This window comes from Carettochelys insculpta, chromosome 8, assembly GCF_033958435.1.
Source record: "Carettochelys insculpta isolate YL-2023 chromosome 8, ASM3395843v1, whole genome shotgun sequence".
In the NCBI taxonomy this organism is placed as follows: domain Eukaryota; kingdom Metazoa; phylum Chordata; order Testudines; family Carettochelyidae; genus Carettochelys; species Carettochelys insculpta.
The window spans coordinates 76,009,737-76,026,319 of NC_134144.1; the positions used below are offsets into that span (position 1 = coordinate 76,009,737).

Sequence of the window (16,583 nt, forward strand, 5' to 3'; positions counted from 1 at the left end):
ATAGAGGGAATTAATAACTTCTGTGGAAAAGCTTCTCCTAATGCACCCCAATATGCCATTAGCCTTCTTGGCTATAAGGGCACACTGTTGACACATATCCAGCCTATCATCCACTGTAAACCGTAAGTCCTTTTCTGCTGCACTGCTATTTAACCAGCGGCCCCAGTCTGTAACAATGCTTGGATTCTTCCTTCCCAAGTGCAGGGCTCTGTACTTCTCCTTGTTGAACTTATCAGATTTCTTTTGGCCCAATCCTCCAATTTATCTAGGTTTCTCTGGACCTATCCCTACCCTCCAGCATATTTACCAGTCCCCCTAGGTTAGTGTCATCCACAAATTTGCTGAGGATGCAATCTATCCTCTCATCCAGGTTATTAATAAAATTGTTGAACAGTATTGTTCCTAGAACCAATCCTTGAGGCACTCGATGTCAACCAGACATAGAGCCATTGATCACTACCTGTTGGACCTGACTGTCTAGCCAGCTTTCCATCCATCTTGCAGTCCAGCTATCCAATCCAGACATCCTTAACTTATGGGCAAGAATATTGTGGGAGATATATCAAAAGCTTTGCTAAAGTAAAGGTGTATCACATCTATTGACTTACTCATGTACACAGAGCTAGTTACCTCATCATAGAAGCTAATCAGATTTGTCAGGTATGGCTTGCCCTTGGTGAATCCATGTTAGCTACTATTGATCACATTCCCCTCTTCCAAGTGCTTCAGAATGGATTCCTTGAGGATCCCCTCCATGATTTTTCAGGGGACTGAGGTAAGGCTAACTGGTTCCCTGGATTGTCTTTGCTTTTTTTGGAAGACGGGCACTACATTTGTATTTTTCCGATCATCCATGACCTCTCCCTATCTCCACGCATTTTCAAAGATAATAGCCAAAGGCAATAACATCTGCCAATTCTCTCAATACTCTGAGGTGCATTAAATCTGGACCCATGGATTTGGATATGTGTAGCTTTTCTAAATATCCGTTAGCCTGTTCTTTCCTTATCTAGGGCTGCCAAGCTTCTTCCCATACTGCATTGCCTAATGCAGTAGTCTAGGTGCTGACCTTGCCTGTGAAGACAGATGCAAAAAAAAGCCTTATGTACTTCAGGTTTTCCCACATCATCTGTGACCAGGTTACCTCCCTCATCCAATAAGGGTCCCACCCTCTCTGATCACCCTCTTATTGTTAACATGTCTGTAAAAACCCTTCTTGTTACCCTTCACATCCCTTGCTAAGGGAGATTAGGGAGACATTCAAAATAAAAAACTCAATAATAGTAGGGGATTTCAGTTATCCCCATATTGACTGGGTACATGTTACCTCAGGACAAGATGTGGAGATAAAATTTCTTGATACCTTAAATGATTGCTTCTTGGAGCAGCTAGTACAGGAACCCACAAGGGGAGAGGCAATTCTTGATTTAGTTCTGAGTGGAGTGCAGGATCTGGTCCAAGAGGTAACTGTAAGAGGACCGCTTGGAAATAATGACCATAATATTTAACATTTCTGTGGTGGGAAGAACATCTCAGCAGTCCAGTACTGTGGCATTTAATTTCAGAAAGGGGATCTATGCAAAAATGAGAAAGTTAGTTAACCAGAAATTAAAAGATACAGTGACTAAAGTAAAATTTCTGCAAGCTGTTTGGAAACTTTTCAAAGAAACCGTACAAGAGGCCCAATTTGAATGTGTACCCCAAATTAAAAAACATAGTAAAAGCGCCAAGAAAGAGCCACCATGGCTTAACAACTATGTAAAAGAAGTGGTGAGAGAGAAAAAGGCATCTTTTAAAAAGTGGAAGTCAAATTCTAGTGAGGAAAATAGAAAGAAGCATAAACATTGCCAAATTAAATGTAAAAAATGCGACAAGAAAAGACAAAAAGGAGTTTGAAGACCAGCTAGCCAAAAACTCAAAAAGCAATAACAAAATGTTTATCAGAAGCAGGATACCTGCTAAACAACCAGTGGGGGCCCTAGAAGATGAAGATACAAAAGGGGCATTCAAAGTTGACAAAGTCATTGCGGAGAAACTCAATGAATTCTTTGCTTCAGTCTTCACAACTGAGGATGTTCGGGAGATTCCCAAATCTACGCCATCCTTTGTAGGTGACAAATCTGAGGCCTTGTCCAAGATTCATGTGTCATAAGAGGAGGTTTTTGAACTGATTGATAAACTTAACAGTAATAAGTCACAGGGCCCATATGGCATTCACCCAAGAGTTGTGAAAGAACTCAGATGTGAAATTTCAGAACTGTTAACTGGTTTGTAACCTATCCTTTAACTCAGCTTCTTTACCCAATGACTGGAAAACAGCTAATGTAATGTCAGTATTTAAAAAGGTCTCGAGAGGATCCCGGCAATTACAAACCAGTAGTAATTACCAGTATCAGGTAAATTTGTTGAAACCATAGTCAAGAATAAAATTGTCAGACACATAGAACATAATTTGTTAGGCGAAAGTCAGCATGGCTTTTGTAAAGGGAGATCATATCTTGCTAATCTGTTAGAGTTCTTTGAAGGGGGTCAACAAACATGTGGATAAGGGGGAATCCTGTAGATATAGTGTACTTGGATTTCCAGAAAGCCTTTGACAAGGCCCCTCACCAAAGGCTCTTACATAAATTAAGTTGTCATGGGATAAGAGGGAAACCCACTTATTGTTAACATGCCTGTAGAAACCCTTCTTGTTGCCCTTCACATCCCTTGCCAGCTGCATTTCCAATTGTGCTTTTGCTTTCCTGATTACCCCCCGGCATCGTCCAGCCATATATTTATACTCCTCTTTAGTCATCTGTCCAAGTTTCCACTTCTTATACACATCCTTTTTGAGTTTAAGCTCACCAAGGATTTCCCTGGTAAGCCAAGCTGGTTGCCGACCATATTAACTTTTCTTACTGTGCATCAGTATGGTTTGTTGAATCTGTGCCTTCAATAAGGCATCTTTAAAAAACTGACAGTTTTCTTGAACACCTTTCCCCTTCATGTTATCTACCCATGGAATCCTGGCCGTCAGTTCTCTCAGGGAGTTGAAGTCTGCTCTTCTGAAATCAAGGGTCTGTATTTTACTGTTCACCTTTTTTCCTTTTGTCAAGATCCTGAACTCCACCATCTCATGATCACTGCACCCCAGATTGCCGCCCACTTCTATTTCCCCTACTAGCTCTTCCTTGTTTGCGAGGAGCAGGTCAAGCTGCACATGGACCCTGGTCTGTTCCTTTCAGCACTTGTACCAAGAAGTTATCCCTAACTTTCTCCAAAAACTTAATGCTGTATTGGTCTCCCAACAAATGTCTGGATGATTAAAGTCTCCCATGAGAACCAGGGCCAGTGATTTGGAAGCTTCTCTTAGTTGATTGAAGAAATGCTCATCTACTGGTCTGTAGCAGACACCAACCAAAACATCACCTCTGTTGCTTCCCCTGTAAGTTTAACCCAAAGACTCTCAACTGTCTTTTCTCCTTTTGTATACGGGAGCTCTGAGCAATCATGATGCTCTCTTACATACTGCGCCACTCCTACTTTTCTCCCCAGCCTGTCCTTCCTGAACAGTTCATACCCTTCCATGACAGTGCTCCAGTTATGTGAGTCATCCTACCAAATCTCCATTGTTCCAGTCACCTCATACGCCTTTGACTATGCCAGGGGCTCCAATTCTTCCTGTTTGTTTCCCAGGCTTTTTGCATTTGTGTACAGACACCTTAGATAACTAGGTGATTGGTCTACTTTCTCCTTTTGAATCAGGGGTCTTCATTTGTTGTACCTTCCTTCTTCCCCACTTACATCAGGGCTTGTGTCACCATCCCCTGATGAACTTAGTTTAAAGCCCTCCTCTTGATATTTGCAAGCCTGCCCACAAAGCTGCTGTTCCTTGTTCCAGAAACAGAACCCCTTGGTTGAAGAAACCAAAGCCCTCTGTCCAACATTACCTGCACAACCACACATTTACTTCCATGATTCAACAATCCCTATCTGGACCCCTTCCTTCAGTAGGAATGACGGCCAAGAACACCACTTGTACTCAATATTTCTTTATATGTCTTTCTTTTACATAATCTGTGATGATCTGCTCAAGGTTATTCTTTGCTGTGTCATTAGTTTCTACCTGGAGAAGTAAGAATGGATTTCATGATTTTTGGAAGACTCTCTGTTACAGCCTGGTTTCTAGCCCCTGGTAAGCAGCAAACTTCCTGAGATTCCAGGTCTGGACAGCAGATGGACATCTCCATCTCTCTTAGGAGGGAGTCCCCGACTTCCTGCTTCTTAGCTAATGGCTGCTGCTCTTGTAACATGGCACCAGTCAAAGGCCTTAGGCTTTAAGCCTTACAATATGGATACAAGAAAAGGCCTTATCCTTATACCTTCAGTCACCTTTGGGGTCATCTTGTAGTGTTTGCCCACAACTGAGGCAAGATCACCATGAACTGTGGGGTACTAAAGATTGTACGGCATGGTAAGTCTATTGAATTACTTGCCTTTCAACCCAGGACACCCCCTGGATGTCAACCAGCAGCACCGCTCATTGTAACCTCTTACAACATGAAGCAAGGATGTGATGCAAGCAGTGCCCAACCTTATTTTCAGCATCGGTTTCTACTCTCTGTACTTCCTCATCCCAAAAATGGGAGGAGGACTCTGCCTTGTATTAGATTTCTGCCTACTACTCAACAGCTTAATTGAGAATACTGAATTCCACATGGTGATGCTTATATTGATGATCTCTTTCCTCCTGCAAGGAGCATGGTTCACAGTTCTGGCCTTGAAGGACACATATTTTGACAGGAATATCCATCAAACTCACACCAAGTTTCTTCACTTTGGCATGGCAGCAAGTACTACAAATTCAGAGTTCTCCCCTCAAGCATTGCAACAGTCCCAGACTGTTGATGAAAGTTTTCATAATTTTGACAGCTGGGTTGATATAACTGTGGCATTCTGTGTTCCTCTCCCTAGATGATTGACTTCCGGTTATGCCATCTCTCACCGAGGCGATATCGGTGGCCACACTCTCTGCTCTGTCCTCCCCTTTCTTGGCATCTGTATCAATTAAGCAAAATCTGTGCTTGTCTCCATAGCAGGTAATCCACTTCATCGGTCCATTTTGCTGTCTACGGCTCTACCTTGTGACTCTCACACCCACATGCTCTGTCTCTGCCTCCTTGGTCACCTGGCACTTGCACCTCTGTGGCACTGCATGCTTGACTACACATACACTGTCTACAGCTGTGGCTAATATTAGTTTGCAGATCCCACACACCTCTGTCTCCCAGGCAGATGTCTGCTGACATAACATACACCATGCCGCAACCCAGCGCTCCAGGCATACTTTGATTACCCATTATTCTGTAGTCCACACAGTGACAGAAAATGTGGCTGTGGCCCATATCATCCTGCAAAAACTGATATCTCTTGCATCTACTTCCAGGCCGATCACTGCTTCACACACACACGCACACACACACACACACACACACACACACACACGAGTAACTAGCACTCAAAAAAAGAAGCTGAGGTGACTTTCCTGTAACTGGAAGTTCTCTGAAATGTGAGGTCTGTATTGGTGTTCCAGTATCTGCCCACTATCCCTTTTGTTGCAGACCATGCTGATCAGTGGTAAGAGGACATCCCCCCCCCCCCCCCACAAATGGCCTCTTATAACCTAACCTGCAAGCATAAGTTCATGCGATGTATATAGATTTCCCATACTAGGAAATTTTAACACAGAGTAATTTTTATGTAGTTCAGTGCATGTGTGTTTGCACAGCTAATCGTGTTTGGAGTAGGTAGCTTGGTATATGGAAAAGGTGGAGAAGAAAAGTTAGTGAGGGTTATGTTTGCAGAGCATGGTACGGAGGTAGTAATAAATATGCATTGTTGAAGCAAAAGACTTCTCTGCGTTTAGGTGGAAAACATTCAGCTTTATTGCATTCAGTAAGGCAACAGATGAGCCAAACTGGACACCAGTAAAACCAGGTCGAGCAAGGCTGCTTGATGCAGCTAACTCAAGTATTTTATACCCTTACACAAACAAGTCCAGAGCCAGAAGCAATTTGTTAGAGAAACATCAATTATTTTCAGGAGAGAACTGTTATCAGCAAGGAGGAACAGGTACTAGGGAGTAAGAGCCCCATATCCAAACAGTTCATTAATACATTCCACTTAGCTCATCCTCCCTGCCATTCCCAAATAGGTGAGGAAAAGTTCAAGCTCTTGTGTACGTGCAGAAATAAAAAACAAGAAATGGCTTCTATATAAGATGGCTTCCACAGCACCTATGGTAGAAAGTATGTTTTGATGGATGGTTTAACTTTTGTAACAGGGTCAGGCCAGATGGCTAATTAAGGTACCTTGAGCCAGTTGACTCCAGTTAGTTCAGAGCATGCGAGGAGCTGGAATAGGAGGGTGCAATGCTGGACGACTGAGTAGGACAGATGCTGTCAGGTACCAAGAGGAAGATCCTAAGCTAAGGGTGAAGAAGGTGTTGGGACAGGCCATGAGGAGGTGGCCCAGGTTTTGCAGCTAGTGTAAGAGATGTTGTGGACTGCTATTATCTACAGGGTCCCTGGGTTAGAACCTGGCTCTCCACCCCACCATCTCCCTACTTGTGACAGGAAAGTTGACTTGGACAGCAAAGGCTATGGGGGCTGTTTTCCTCCCTTTCCCTCGTGCTGGCCAATGATGAGTATGGCTAAGTAAATGACAGATTTGTGCCCTTGGGGAAAATGGCCAAACTCAAGGCAGCCGTGAGCCTCTGAGATTAGCTGTCCTGACCAAAAGTGCAGGGCCCACCAAGGCAGAGAGGGAGCTTTGTCAGATTTCATATCTTGTTATGTAATTGTATTGCCTTTTATGTAGCATCCCTGCTTGCTTTGCAGCAGTTTATTGGGGTAGTCTTTAAGATGTGTTTGAAGACTTCCAACCCCTTCCACTGGTAGATTTTAATACTTGTGTTGCTCACTGTATTTTTGAGTACATCACAACTTGTTTTTCAGTAATCTCTTCACTCTGTGATTTTGCCATGCCAAGTGCAAGTAGCTCATAGTCACTGGTTCTGAGCTTCTCTTTTTCTCTCCTTTAACTTAACAGGATTCCAAACAAAATAAAGAGCAAAGGAGGTATAACATTTTCTATTTTCATCTTTTAATTTGTTCTGATTTCATTTCTCCTGCTTACAGTAACTGCTAATCAGATATCCTGACTCTAATCACTTTTCTGCTGGGATTGGCTAGGTGCCAAAAGTTTGAGCATGGACACATAAGGCAAAAATTTCAGAGTCTGAGGGGATTTTCTTTGTTTTTACAGGCTCATGAAAATGTTATTGATGGGCACTTTCCTGCACCAGAGGACACACTGCAGCACCTGGCAGCCCTGAGGCTACAATACCTTAATGGAGACTATTCAAAAATCACCTGGACCCTTGATAGTATTTACCCAGTGAACAGGCTAAAATCCAAAATTCTACAATCAACAAAGAGTAGTAGCACAACCGGTCATGCTCTGGAGAGGAGACGGACCAGCTTTCTGGAAGGAACATTGAAACGTGGCTTTAAGACAGGCTCAGTAAAAAAGCAGAAGGTGGAAGAAGACCAGATGATGGAAATGTGGGTGAAAGAGGAGCTCTCCGCTGCTCAGGCCAGCATAGTGCAGAAATGGAGCAAGTTGCAGGGACTGTCACAGCACCAGGCCATGGTGAAATACATGTCCATAGTAAAGGAGTGGCCAGGCTATGGGTCAACACTCTTTGATGTTGAGGTGAGAGGTGTATAAACTCAGGTAACAATTACTGTCCAAGCAGGCGTTACTCTTGGGAATGAAAAAGGTGGCGTTTTACACTGGAGAGCACAGAGAAACTTTTGTTAACATGCTCCATTCTGCCTGACTGCAGTGGGTGTGGTTTTGCCGTCAGAGAGAGCATTCATGTTTACAGCACCAGTCAGTCAGAGTAGAGAATACAGTAGTGTCTCACAATTCGCAAACAATGTTCATGAATTCAGTTATTCGCAAGCGACCAAACATCCGCTTCCCTGGGGCCCCAGGCAGGAGTGCCGGCAGCTGCTGCTTTCCCCAGGGCCCGAGGCGCCCCCTGTGTTCATGAAAAATCAACATTCGTGAGGGTTCTAAACACGGAACCTTCGCAAATGTTGAGACGCTACAGTTAGTCTCCATACCGGTAAGTGTTTGGCTGGGTGGGAAGGGAAACATGGAGAAAGGAAGGTGCAAAACAGGAAGAGAGATAATTTTCCCTCACATGCTCTGAAAAAGGCTCCTGTCCCTTTTAGAGGGAGACATTCCAAAGGGGCTTTTAAATGAGTAAAACAGGCGGTGGTTTAGCACATTACAGTAAACCCTTGCTTTAATGGACTAATGGGGGTTGAGGAGTGTCTGCCATTCCCAAGAGTCCATTTAATGTGAGGGATTTCTGCCCACCCACCATGCCAGGCTCTCTCCAGCCCCAGTCCTCCCTCTCCTCCCCACAACCAAAAAAAAAAACACCACACCTCAACCCTGTCACTCACCAGCTAGAGTAGACACTGGACCGTGCTGTGCCTCTTGGACCGCATCGGTGCAGCTGGAGGGACCCTGCTGCATGGCTGGCGCTGCTTTGCCATGCACAACTGGAGCCACCCCGCTGTGCACAGCTGGAGGAGCTGCCAGAGGAGCCACCAGGCTCTTCTCCCACCAGGGGTGAAGCTCATTCATGAGTGCCAATCTACCCATGTATGTGCCCCACCCCTGGTGGTAGGAGGAGCATGTGGCAGCTCCAGTGGAGGAGGTGGTGGCTCCTCCAGGCTGTGCCAGTGGTAAGTCTATTTGTTTTTGGAGTGGGGGGAGCTGGGGGATATTGCAGGCTGTGGGGAGGATGATTTTAAAGAGTGCAGCAGACTTCAGGAACAATGGGGGAAGACATCCCTTGTTCTTGAAGTCTGTTAAATCAGTGTCTGTAAAACCAAGGGGTTACTATACTCTGCATATTATCTACCTCAGTAAAATAACTATTTGTGAATATTTGTACATTCGTTTTAAGCTGCTGCTCAATTTTCATTTTGCCACAGACTGTAGGACAGCAATGCTGCAGAAACTGGGGAATCATGAACAGGATTTAGGTGTGCTTTCACATACCTGTGAAGCCCTGAAAGTTGAAATAGGAGCTTTGGCTGACAGGTCTTGCAGCTGACCCAGTCTGAGCTTTTCCCAGCAGGAATTGATGCTATTAAAGATTTCTAGATGTGAAAATAAATTATTATGTTTGCCTCAGTAAAAGGAACTGGATAATGAAAGCACTGGATATGGGGGATGGCATGGCTCACTCCTAAATTTCCCAGCGAGAAGTGTTGTTGGATTCCCCCTGCCGAAGTCCCATTGTGGTGTTCAGAGGGAGTAAGAGCTCTCAGGTCCTGGAGGGTGTGATTTTTTTTTTTTAAAATATGTATTTTAATTCCTTCTCAAACAAGTAAGATCTCTATCTCCATGGATTACAGAACTAGAAGAAAAGATGAGAGTGAGTACAGAGAAACTGCTCAGAAATATTCTATGCTGTTTTCTCTAAACCACTGCGCTCAGCTGTTCAACACTTCGAGATGGGATGCAGTTCCCCAGCTCAAGAAGACATACCTATACTAGCTCTGAGATAGTATGCTAAAAATAGCAGTGCTCCTGTGGTGGTGTGAGGGTATAGCTGCCCTCTGTACGTGCCTAGCATCACAGGTGGGTACATACTTGGAGTGGCTAACTTTTCCCTCTGCTGGCACTCCCAAGCCTACATTGCTGTCTTTAGCCTGCTGACTCAATCAGAGTTAATGTGGATATGTCTCCAGAAGCTGGGAATTACACCCGCAGTTCAAAGCGTAGATTTGCCTTCAGACCTGCAAGGCAGTAGTCTCCAGGTTTTCTTTCGCATTTGGAGCACTGCGGTTAATCTGAGGTTTTTGTTTTCTGCAGTGTAAGGAGGGTGGATTTCCAAATGATCTCTGGCTTGGAATCAGCACAGAGAATGTGTCTGTGTACAAACGAGGAGATCCTAAATCACTTGAAACCTTCCAGTATGAGCACATTGTTTTCTTTGGCGCACCGCAACCCAACACTTTCAAAATGACAGTGGATGAGCGAGAGATGTTCTTTGAAACCTCCCAGGTATGAATAACCAAAGGTTTGAACTTTGCAAGTTAGAGCTGCCTTATATTAGAAAACTCTTCCTGTAGACACAGGGCAGGAGAGGAGGAGGGCTCAATTTCCTTCCAGCCTTATCACTGCCTAACATTTCTTGAAGAAGGAAAAAAAAAAAAAGACATTTCACTTCCAACAGAACCATGTGATCTTAATTCTTCTCCCTTGAATCCCAGCTGTGAGTGGCCCTAAGTGAAATCAGTGTGTCATAGCTTGGTAAATCTTTATAACACAAGGGCTATGTCTACACTAGTCCCCACCTTTCAAAAGGGGGATGCTAATGAGACACTTTGGGATATGTTAATGAGGCGTTTCTATGAATATGCAGTGCCTCATTAGCATAATGCTGGCTGCGGTGATTCAAAAGTGCCGCTTTCGAAGTGTGTGCTGCCTATGTTGATGGGGACCTTTCGAAAGGACCCCCCCCCCCAGTCTTTGAAAGCCCCTTATTTCTATTTGGTTTTAGGAATAAGGGGCTTTCGAGGACTGGAGGGTCCTTTTGAAAGGCCCGTCTACACAGGCGGCATGTGATTTGAAGCAGCACTTTCGAATCGCCACAGATGGTATTATGATAATGAGGCACTGCATATTCATGGAAGGGCCTCATTAGCTTATCCTGGAGTGTCTCGTTAGCATCCCCCTTTCAAAAGGTGGGGACTAGTGTAGACAAAGCCAAGGTAGCAAGTAAAGATGAACATGGTTTGGGGAAACTGAAGAGAAGGTTAATGTTTTGGAAAGCTTAGAATTTGTGCTTTCCAGAATCTTTCAGGAAAATCAAAACGCCATATTTCTCCTTTAACTTTTATGTAGAATGGGATATAACTACAAACCAGCCAAAAGGAATTTGAGTAGTAATGATCCTTGCACAAACCACAGTAAGATCTGTGAAACTGTTGTGACAGGGTCAGGCCAGCAGATCCCAGGTGGGAGGGTAAAAGGCTGCTCAGAATGCTGCCTAGTCTAGGGGAAGAAAAGCGAGAGCCGGTTCAGCTCTTGGGTGGAGTGAGGAGTGGGGGCAGTTAATAGGGAGTGGGGGCAGTTAATTAAAGAGGCCCAGCTGGTCTCACTGCCAGAGTGCAAGCATGGTTTTCAAAGCAGTCTCAGTCAGGGGAGAGGAGGTGGACAAGGTAGGGAAGTTGGTTGAGGTGAGCGGAGACAGAGAAGGAGAGAAATCAACATTTTCAAAGAGCAAGGGGGAAAGGGAATAGCTCAGTAGGAGAGTGCCTGGGCTCCCCTCCCCAAGTGAGACTGAAGCCCTGGCTGTGGAAAAGGGGCAAAGAACTGACCGGCCAGCCCAGATTGGCAGGGACAGGTGCAGCCTAACCCCGCCAGCTGAAGAGTCATGGGAGAGTCATGGGACCCTGGCCAGTCCCAGAGGTACCCTGCCACACTATATGAATTGGAGCTGTAATAGGTACAAATATGTCTGATTCTTCAGGCCATGTTCACTCATAGCTGTTCCTTTTGGGTGCATGTGCATGGAAGATCATTTTTTTTTCTTTGGCCAGCAGTCTCTGTCGATTTGTGGATTTCAAAGCCAGGAGGGACTAGTATGATCATCTAGTCTGACCTTCAGCATAACACATGCCTTAGAACTGCCAAACACAAGTTACTAGAGCAGATCTTTTGGAAAAACATTTAGTCTTCACTTTAAAATTACCAGTGATAGCAAATCCACAACAACCATTGTTAAATTGTTCTAAATGTTAGTTATCTTCACTGTTAAAAATGTATGCCTTATTACAGTCTGCATTTGTCTAGCTTCATCTTCCAGGCTTGGATAATGTTATACCTTTCTCTTCGAGATAGAATAATCCCATTATCAAATATTTGTTCCCCATGTAGGTGCTTAAAGACTGCAATCAAGTTTCCCCTGAACCATCTCTTTGTTACACTAAATAGATTGAGCTCCTTAAATCAATCACTATATAACATCTTTTCTAATTCTTTAATTACTCTTGTGGTCTTCTCTGAGCCCTTCTCAGTTAACAATATCCTTCTTCAACTGTGGAAACTAGAACTGTACACAAGATTCCAACAGCAAACCACTGTCAAATACAGAGGTAAAATAACCTCTCTGCCCCTCCTCAAGATTCTCCTGTTTATGCATGTAAGGTTCATGTTAGTCCTTTTGACCACACTAATAGCTCTGGTTCAGCTGACTATGCACACACACACCTTTTTTTCAGAATTACTGCTTTCCACGACAGAGCCCCCCATGCTGTAAGTATGGCCTACAGTCCTTGTTCCTGGTTGTGTATGTTCTATTTAACTATATAAAGTGCATATATTGCTTGCTTGCACTCAGCTTGCTGAGCGATCCAGGTCATGCTGTATCAATGATCTGTCCTCTTCGGTATTTACTATTCCTCCAATTTTTGTGTCATATCTGATGGCCTGAATGCTGTCTGCTTAAAAGTCATCAAAAGAAGCTGTTCAGATGAAGTCCAGAATATCTTGATACACATCAGAAAAATCTTTTCTAGAGTGACTTCTGCAGTTTCATAGAGGAGGTTTAGTGTCTGAGCAACAGTGCCTCATCTGTCTCCCTTATGCTGTTGTGGACTGCCTGGTAGCAAAAAAACATTTATGGCTATCCATCAGCTCCATAAGTGTACCTCCAGCAGTAATATCTGCACAGTTACCTCCAATTCAGTATCATAACATAGTTCTTCATCCTACCACTGCTAAATTCATAGAAGCCTACAGCTGGAAGGGCCCTCAGGAGGTCATTAAGTCCAGCTGCCTGCCCAAAGCAGGATCAAGTTGTCCCAGTCAGGGCTTTGTCAAGCTGGGACTTAAAAACCTATAGGGATGGAAATTCTACCACCTCTCTAGTTAACATATTCCAGAGCTTCACCGCCCTCCTAGTAAAAATAGTTTTCCCTAATATCCAATGTACACTTCCTGCTCTTAAACTTGAGACTATTCCTCCTTATTCTGCCATCTGTCACTACTGAGAACAGCCTCTTTCCATCCTCTTTAGAGCCCCCCTTCATGAAGTTGAGGGCTACTATCAAACTGCCCCTCACTCTTCTCTTCTGCAAACTAAATAAGCCTAAATCTCTCAGCTTGTCATAGGTCATGTGCTCCAGCTCCCTAATCATTTTGGTTGCCCTCCATTGGACCCTGTCCAATGCATCCACATCCTGCTATGCTGGTGGGCCCAGAACTGGATGCAAGACTGCAAATGTGGCATGATCAGTGCCAAATAGAGGGGAATAGTAACTTTGGAAGATCTGCTGGAAATGATCCTCCCAGTGCACCCCAATATATCATTAGCCTTCCTGGCTACAAGGGCAACAAAGCATTCTAGGGGAGGGATTTGAACCCACATGTTCCTTTGGCGACCAGACCACCCAGGCAAAGGAAAGAAAGCATCTTGAGTCTGGCACCTTAGACCATGCGGTCATTGTGACACTGACAAATGGGTTATCTAACCCATGGGTATTTTCTAAATGGGTATCTAACTTTACTAGATCATCTTAAAGACAGCTAACTTAGATCCACCCATGCAGGTTAGACCCCTTGCCTTTGCTGCACAGGCAGCTTCTTTAAGTATTCCTATGTGAGAAATTTGCAAGGCACATGGGTATTATCCTGCCCTATTCCCTAGTTCAGATTTCATGATCATATGCTCACTTGATAGAAATGTCCTGCAATCTTTGTTTAAATAGAACTCCTAACACCAACCTCCTGACTGTGAGGTAACTTCTGGCTAGCCATCTGAAGTGGAATCCATGTGGACAGTTATTCAAGAAGATGCCATGGTTACTTAATAAAAACAGTTGTCCTGGTGGATTCCATGACCTGCCCTCATTCCCTGTTACTATGTCATCCTATACTGCATGTATTTTGTATTGGCAAAGGAACCAAGGGACAGTTTGGCTTACTCTGCCCTTATTCTTCAGGCGTGAGGTCAGCTAGGGTCCCGAAGCATGACTCCAATGGATGTTGTTGGTCAAAATAATCTGATTTTGAGTGTGTTGGTTCCATGTATACCCAGAAGGAATAGAAGCAGAATCCATTTAGACAGTTCACTTCAGAGACCACAGTAGTCATCATTGGGTATATTAGCATGAGAGAGAGGTAAAGTATTGCTATATGTCCTGGTTTTGGTTAAGGTCCCTACCTATGCACCCTTAGTTTGGCCTCATTTTGAGTTCCTGACTTTGGAAACGGAAATATTTTTAACATTGATTGTGTGTATTTTTTAAAAAACTCATTAGACTACCAAGCTGTGTCCATTCCTAAACTGAGTCACTGCATGATACCAGAGCTGTAACCCACCATTATTCTTGTCCCCTACCCTCAAAATCTGTCATTTTTGGTATCACATGTAAAACATCTACTGCTATCGCTTCAGGGTAGTGACTGTGTCTTTCTGAAAAGTGCCTCATAGATCTGTCTACTACGTTTTCAATCTATCTGCTCATCCTTTCCCTTTTTTGCCAGGTGGGAGAGGTAATAAAGATCATGAAGGCCTACATCAACATGATTGTGAAGAAACGCTGCAGTGTCAAATCATCCGCCAGTGTGGACAGTCACACTAGAATTTGGACTAGGTGATAAGAAGGAAACCTTATTTCTTGAGCCAGAGGCACTTGTCAAGTGGTGGGAGTTTACAACTTGCAAGCCAGACACATAGTGGAGGTTTTTTTTTTTAAGAACTTCACTTGACTAATTCATACCTAGAAAAAACCTAAAATCATACATCACCACTTATAGCACCAAGGGATTTGGACCTCATTCTAAAGATGTTAACAGCAAAAACTTGTATCTAACATAAACAGCCAAGACTTGTATTCATCTTGGTTGTTTGAGGGACACTATGTTAATGAAGGAAAAACCACAAACTTCCTTTTATCTCTGTGTTCCTCTGCCTTTTAAACATTTTTCCAGAAAAATTCACAAGGCACAGTTGTGCACTAGAAGAAGCAGAATTGAATAGCTTTGGGAATTGAGCTAAGAAAAAGTTTAATTTATTTTTCAATCAAGCTGCATTTCATTTTCATAGATTTCATAATGTTTAAAGCCAATGGAAACCAGTAAATCATCCAGTCTGATTTCCTGGATGTCACAGGCCATTACATTTTACCCAGTTAACCTTGTGCTGCATCAGGTGACGTGTTAGACTAAAGTATTTTGATCCCTGTGAGCCTAAAAAGTTGGTTGCTGCAGGCAGAGAAGAGGAATGTGTTTGGTTGTCTCTCAAGGACAAGATTAATGGTCTCTCTCGAATATGAGGTTTGTTGTCTGAAATTGATCTTACTCAGGTTGTTCCAATTACGTTCTAAACAGCACTTGTTGAAAAGGTGAAGAGTTGTTTTTCCTGGGGCATGAATGCCACTGAGTTGCATTTGCAAGAAAACAGCTGTTTGGGCCTCCATCCCCAATTTTAGTTCAAATTCAGCATTTTGTACAACAGGATACAAGTCAGTACATATCATTTCTTTACATTTAGGCTTTTAGGATGGAGAGACACTCTACTTACAAAAATCAGTAGCTCTTACTAAGCATGCAGCATGCATATGAGCTACTCTTTCTTCCACTCTAACAGGAGAGGCTGCTGCTTTCTCCTGCAACAAGATTTTCACTCACCACTTAGTTCCAACTGGCTCCTTTTCCAGTAAATCTCCTTCCCTCCACTCTATGGGTCTTTAGAAAAACCCAAAGAGAACAATTTGTTGTCACAGAAAACAGGACACATTTCTCCCTGTCCCTCAATCATTCTGCAACATGCACATACCAGACTTGTCACTAGGCTAAGCATGTACTTGGTGTTGACATTACATTTTTTAAACTGGAATTTTGCCTTAAGAAGCCTTATTGGTGAATCTTACAAGAGCCCTTTTTTGTCACTTCCATAATAAAAAGGATGACCAGGTGACGAGTTCAAATAGTCAGAAAAGCAGAGGAGCTGGGCAAAATAACAGTGCTCACATTGCATATTTGGTCAAAAGAACTGAATAGAGACTTTTAATATATATAGTGATAGTTTTAATTTCTCCTGTCCTTCTGCCATAGTCTAGCTCTTGGGTAGCTGCAGGCAGCTTGAACCCAGTTGGGAATGTTAACACCCCTCACTTTTTATTCTAACTTTCTTATTTCTGTTATAGATTTCCTTCTTTCCCTTTTTAATTTGTAACTGGCTTTACAAGATGAAGGTTTAATAAATTATTAGCTTCCATGGCCTGTTTTCTTTCACAGATGTTGTGTATAAACTGTTGTGTGTACCTGCTTAGCTATTTGTTCAGAGATTTGTTACCCGGTGCTAATATGCAGACATCGCTGCGCATGAGGCAGGGAAAGCAACTCCTTAACAATGTGAGTAGCAAATTTCACCCTGCTGACAAGATGAGAGGTCCAGGATGCGGTAGAAATTGTTTCAAGCATTCTTCATGTTCATGCGG

At 43.4% G+C, this 16,583-nt stretch overlaps 1 protein-coding gene across 1 annotated transcript in view; it reads left to right on the forward strand.

The window, feature by feature from the left end:
* Positions 1-16,353, forward strand: part of LOC142017056 (unconventional myosin-X-like) — a 262,366-nt gene extending 246,013 nt beyond the window's left edge. Inside the window, exons 38-40 of the mRNA XM_075001671.1 lie at positions 7,309-7,758; positions 9,946-10,137; positions 14,626-16,353. Of these exons, the coding sequence (XP_074857772.1) occupies positions 7,309-7,758; positions 9,946-10,137; positions 14,626-14,739 (756 nt within the window). The 3' untranslated portion in view covers positions 14,740-16,353. The remainder of the gene's footprint in view (positions 1-7,308; positions 7,759-9,945; positions 10,138-14,625) is intronic.
* The last annotated feature ends 230 nt before the right edge of the window (positions 16,354-16,583 follow it).